This window comes from Kryptolebias marmoratus, linkage group LG1 (genome assembly GCF_001649575.2).
Source record: "Kryptolebias marmoratus isolate JLee-2015 linkage group LG1, ASM164957v2, whole genome shotgun sequence".
Taxonomy (NCBI): Eukaryota; Metazoa; Chordata; class Actinopteri; order Cyprinodontiformes; family Rivulidae; genus Kryptolebias; species Kryptolebias marmoratus.
The window spans coordinates 33,024,322-33,030,100 of record NC_051430.1 but is presented as its reverse complement, the minus strand read 5'-3'; the positions used below and the strand labels follow the sequence as shown (position 1 = coordinate 33,030,100).

At 39.7% G+C, this 5,779-nt stretch overlaps 1 protein-coding gene across 2 annotated transcripts in view; it reads left to right on the top strand.

Moving 5' to 3' along the window:
• The window catches only part of lamb4 (laminin, beta 4), a 40,760-nt gene that overhangs the window by 5,622 nt on the left and 29,359 nt on the right, over positions 1-5,779 (top strand). For both annotated transcript variants that reach the window (XM_017426358.3, XM_017426357.3), the window contains exons 2-6: positions 698-768; positions 1,719-1,894; positions 2,795-2,930; positions 3,026-3,099; positions 4,397-4,585. In XM_017426358.3, the coding sequence (XP_017281847.1) occupies positions 747-768; positions 1,719-1,894; positions 2,795-2,930; positions 3,026-3,099; positions 4,397-4,585 (597 nt within the window). In that variant the 5' untranslated portion in view covers positions 698-746. The remainder of the gene's footprint in view (positions 1-697; positions 769-1,718; positions 1,895-2,794; positions 2,931-3,025; positions 3,100-4,396; positions 4,586-5,779) is intronic.

Genomic DNA, 5,779 nt, shown 5'->3' with positions numbered 1-5,779 from the left:
GTTTTCGTCGTGGATATAAATTGTTCCAATGCTATGCTAAGCAGAACTCCTAAGCTTCCACTTCAGTATCCGATGATATTTAACATGAACACAAACCGCTATAGTTTTCGGTTTGTAAACATGACGGTAGCAGTTTTTGACAAGTAGCACCGACCGTTAGACATCGCTGTTTAGCCGTGCTACGGTAGGAAAATCTGACGAGGAAGCTAGATATTTTATTTCTGGGCAATAAATCTTTTTTATTGGGTTTGAACTCATTTTTTTTTGTTTGAAGTTGCTGTAGGGACTCAAGCATTCCTGTTGAAGTTCATCTGTGCCTTTAGGGGAAATGGTTTTCTACTGAATAAAGATTTTTCCATCTGTATCTGAACTTCATCAACTGAATTCTCCCTTCAACTTTTATTCTGGTAAACCTTGTCAGAGTTCTGAATGAAGTAAATATGTCAAAAAAATGTGTTTTCCTAACCAAAAAATAAATCTATAAGATGAGCAGTAAACTGCATTTAGGTTTTTAGCTCTTGTTTTGTTTCTTAACAGCTGTGTTTAGTTTTGGTTTGTGTAGTTTTGTCTGTTCTGAGGTTAGTTTAAATATTTTGTTTCAGTTTCATTTTCTATAACCTTCCGGATACACATCACATTTTAACATTTTAACATCTGGAGACCAACAAGTTTTTTTCTGTCTGTGTATGTGCTTTAGAGTTCATCAGAAGAGAATCCACGAAAGACTGCCTGTTATCACCACAAACATGATCTTCATTTTCCTCATTGGTAAGTTCAGCTCATCACAGTCGCCTGTCTGATCACACAGGAGCAAGGAAATGTAAAAAGTAGTAAAGAGAACTTTAGTTTCATCATTAGAGACCTAAGTTACTGCAGAGATCCTGTAGGGAAGTAGAGCAATGAATAGAGAACCGATCCAGGTTCTGTTCATGACTCAAGGTACAGACAGCGAGATGGAGAACATTCAAAATAAAGTCAGTCAAGTTGGAGTGACAACCCAGTGGAACCAGTAAAGTTATGGGAGTTGACTTGGAGGGAGAAAGTTGGACGCTTGAAGCTATTGTTGTCATTCTGTTAAGGTTCACCAAGAGGAAAGTTTTCAGTCTGAGAAGAAACCAAAAATTGTCAAGTGCATGAGTTCTACAAGGAGAACCAGAGTATAAAGATTCTGGTACCCCGCATTTACTGGGATATATACTGGGCTGCAAACAATATTCATCCTCCTCCTTTTGTTACTTTAGAACCTGCAATATTTTTTATTAAAAGCAATAATTTTCAGAAAACACTCCAGAGTAATGAAGTGAAATGAGGGGGTAAAAAACTAGATTTAAAAATCTAAAACTGAAAAGTGGTTTGTGCTTAGCTACATTATTAGTTCAATAAGCTCCAGCTGTGGGCAATCTAAGAATTCAATGATCTAAACTGTTATAACAGTCCTCAGAATCAACACCGGTCCAATACCTCAAAGTATTAGGAGCGACATCATGAAGACCAAGGAACTCTCCACACAAGTCATAGACAAAGTTGTGGAGAAGTACGGATCAGGGTTGGTTTATAAAAATATATCCTAAACCCCAAACATCATGTAAAGCGTCATTCAATCCATCCCCACTAACAGGAGTCTTCGGTCTACCGATGGTTTAAGTTACTATATTAAGAGGTTTATTATTTCACATTGAAAGATGGATTTTCTAGCTATGACTCATCTTTTCTTGCAGTTTTTTTTCCAGAAGTCAAACTTCAGGACCACCGAGACCCCCAGACGCAGTGCCATGGCAGCTCCTGTTACCCCAAGCTGGGTGACTTGATGGTGGGTCGTGCAGCGCAGCTTTCGGCCTCATCAACGTGTGGTCTCAACAGACCTCAGAACTATTGCATCATTGGATACCTGGAGGTGAGAGGCATCCAGAGCAGGAACACCAGCCAAAAGAACAATCTGAGTATAATAACGGAGTATAAGGTTTGAGTGGTAGCATATGGAACGATGAGACAAACATTAAGGAGCTAAAGAGAGAGAAGCACCAGTTCCTCCTGTTAGCATTTCGTTGTTTGCTAAATAACGTTAGCTATGATAACATAATATAATAAATGGTCAAACAACCAAAATTATTGGTCAGTCTTAGTTGTGAAAGGTAATCCCACGAGATATAAAATCCGGTCATAGCTGCTCGCTCTGTTTCCTCCTGTTGGCTCTTAGAGAGAGGAGAGATCTGTCCAACATGGCGGCGACGGCGGATTCACTCCAGAACGTAATGATCGTCTACATATTTATGTTTCTTCAATATTGATCAATCAGGACCGGATAATCCAGACGGACCCATCAGCCATGGAGACTTGTTTTGAGGATCAAACCGCTGTGAAACAAGTCCTCGATCTGTGGTTCTGGCGTTGCCATAGTAACCACTACATTACCTTAGCCACCACATAAATCCACTTCCTGCTCTCCTAAACCCGACCAAATAAATATTTAAATCAAATTCTGTCCTGCTGCCCGTTTTTCCATTTCGTGTTTCCGATCTTAGCCTAAAAGTGAAATATGAAAAACCAGGCTTTTTTTTGTTTTTGGTGTTATAATAAAAAACAAAAAACAAAATAACCAGTCAGTTTTTTCTTTATTTGATTGTTTATAGATAAACAAACACACACAGATATGCAAAAGCATTGTTGCCCTTTTGCCATAAAGAGAAGCAAATACATGAGAGAGATGCTCCAACACCCCATCCAGACAAACGCTTTTAACACTAGAAATAATTCTGGCCAGTGATGGTGATGAGTATTTGTATTTATTCATCAGGGAGAGCAGAAATGCTTCATTTGCGACTCTCGACTACCCTACAACCACTACAGCAACCCAAACAGCCACCGTATTGAGAACATCATCACAACCTTTGACCCCGAGAGAAAAACGAAGTGGTGGCAGTCTGAGAACGGTGAGCTTAAAGAATCAGAACGGTAAAAACTTGTCCATTAGGATAGAGGTGCATCATCACCACCACATTATAAACCTTTTTTTGTTTTCCTGCAGGAGTTCATCATGTCAGCATCCAATTAGATCTGGAGTCCGTTTTTCAGTTTAGTCACCTGGTCCTCACATTCAAGGTAAAACAGATAACTTACCAGTTTCTTTTATACAAGCCTGACCATATGTAACAGCTGGAGAAATTCTGACAAACATTTATTTTAACATATGTGTTCATAAGGCTGTGTTCTCAATGTAAACTCAAAAGTTACTGAAGATAACTGAGAGTTTATATACACCAATGACTTCATGCTAAATGTCTGCTAATGACAACAGAAAACCAACAAGGACACAGTTTGGTGCTGGGGAGGGTGATTACCTGACTGATGACAGGTGGAAACTGAAGTCAAGGCCCGGTCCCATTACTCACACTTCCACCCTCGTGTCCTTCAAATGCACGTTCATGCTGCAGGGTTTGACTGCGTAGTGTGTCCCAATCTTCCGGAGTGCTCTTTAGCCCCGCCCCCTTTGTGTACTACATCTGGCCTTTAGCGAAGCCCGCATCCAAGCGGACTTCAGCGAAGTATTTACCTACAATCCATCTCTGCATGTGACGTTTTGTTTTTTAAAAAATTATCTTTATTGATAATGAAAAGGTTTTGAATGAGAAGGCGGAAACATGGCGGTGGTGACAGAGCGAGCTGCGTCTGTCATGAAAAAAGCAGTTTTTAAATTTGAAGTATTGAAATAATTCTTGTTTCACTCTGCTGTACAGGTGTGTATTTAACAAGTCAGAACAAAACACATCTGAACAGCCAAGTATCTCCAGCAATGACTTTGGAAAGCAAAAATACCTAAACTGTACTTTTAAAATCGTACTGGCACCTTCTTAAAATGCAAAAACAGGGACTGGCCGGCCATGTTGGATGTCACAGTTACAATGCAGAGGCGCAAGTAGATGACGTAACCTATACTGTCCCAATTCTCCAATGTCTGCATGCTTGTAACCTGCACACGAACCCTTCTGTGCACTTTGACTGAGTATATCCTTCATAGAGGGGCGCAGGGTGGAGGGCGAGGATTGGGACCGGGCCCAAGTTGACTCACAAGCTTTAATCCTGGGTTCTTCTTCTGTGGTCCTTGGTGGGAAGCTGTTTGAAGTGGCAGGTAATAGAATAAAAGGCAGAAGTCAGTCTGGGATAACCTTAAAAAAAATGAAAGGTTCTTGATGCAAAAAGCCTGAAAGTTAAAACAATGCGGGCCCTACTGGAAGAAAATTAAAATTAAAATGTTTTAGCAGAGTCAGTTTGATATCAGCAGATGAGTTATTTTCAGAAAAGTGAAGCTAAAATAAAACTCCCCTCCACTACTATCAGCTCAATGTGTTTATTATTTATAATTCTGAAGAACAAATGCCCCTGAACTGTCTGTCTGCAGAGTTTCCGGCCTGCAGCCATGTTGGTGGAGCGATCCAAGGATTTTGGCCGAACTTGGAAGGTTTTTCGATACTTTGCAGAAGACTGTGCGCTGCATTTCCCTTCGGTCCCGAATGAGACAGCCTTTAACATCAATGATGTGGTCTGTGACAGCAGATACTCTGAACCAGAACCATCCACTGGTGGAGAGGTACCAAATCCATTCACACACAGCAGATCAACATCAAGGGTTTATTAAAACAAATAAATAACATAAAGATAAATGTGACATATAAAACATACAAATAGACGTGTGAGCAAGTAGTATAGTGACAACAGTTTCTGGTTAAATTAGTCTGAATAGCCTGATGGAAAGTTTGAACTGATTGATCCACATAAAAAAAAGTAAAGAGTCAACACTGAAACATGAGGAACTCCATGACTAACTCTGGTAAATGGACTGCACTTGTATTGGGTCTTTCTAGACAACCATGCAACTCAAAGATCTTTAAAACACAGTCGGCCCCCATTTACCCATCCACACATATTTATACAGCAATCTACTACAAAGTTGCTCTGAATAAATCATTCTGTAGAGTCTAAGCCAGTGGTCTCCAATCCTGGTCCTCAGGGCCACCATCCCTCAGGTTTTACTTGTTTCTCTGCTCCAACACACCTGATCTGAATCAATGGGTGATTAACAGGCTTCTGTAGAACATGGAGAGGTGATTTAACCTCTGAATCAGGTGTGTTGGAGCAGAGAAACAAGGAAAACATGCAGGATGGTGGCCCTGAGGACCAGGGTTGGAGACCACTGGTCTAAGCAGTGCTTTAGATGGCATTAATACACTCATGGGGCACATCAGATGAAATGAGGGATTCAGCATCTTGCCTAGAGACACTTCAACATGTGGCTGCTGTCAGGAATCAAACCTCCAACTCTCTTATTTACAACTGCTCTAACCACTGATCCACAGCCACCCTATGAACAATAATAATGAAGTTTGAACAAACAAGTAAAAGAAATAAAGGCCAAGCATTTCTTTATGTCAGTTTTTTTTAATACTTTATTTATAATTTTTCAAATACAACTTTTTTTTTTGACACAAACAGCTAAGGAAGACAAATATCAAAACAAAATAAAAAAAAGACTAACACTAAAAACAAAAATGAACAAGACCAACCACTCAGAATAGTCCGTCAGCATACCGGTAAAGTAATAAAAGAAGATAAGAATGTATCCATCAGTCCAACATGTGTAATCAAGCACGAGACAGAGTCAAAAGTGACAACAGGCAGTTCAGGAGACAACGTGTCTCAAACCGTGCATCACAAAGCAACAAAACATTAATTACAGGTGAAAGTAGAAGAGAATAAAAATAATATATATATATATATATATATA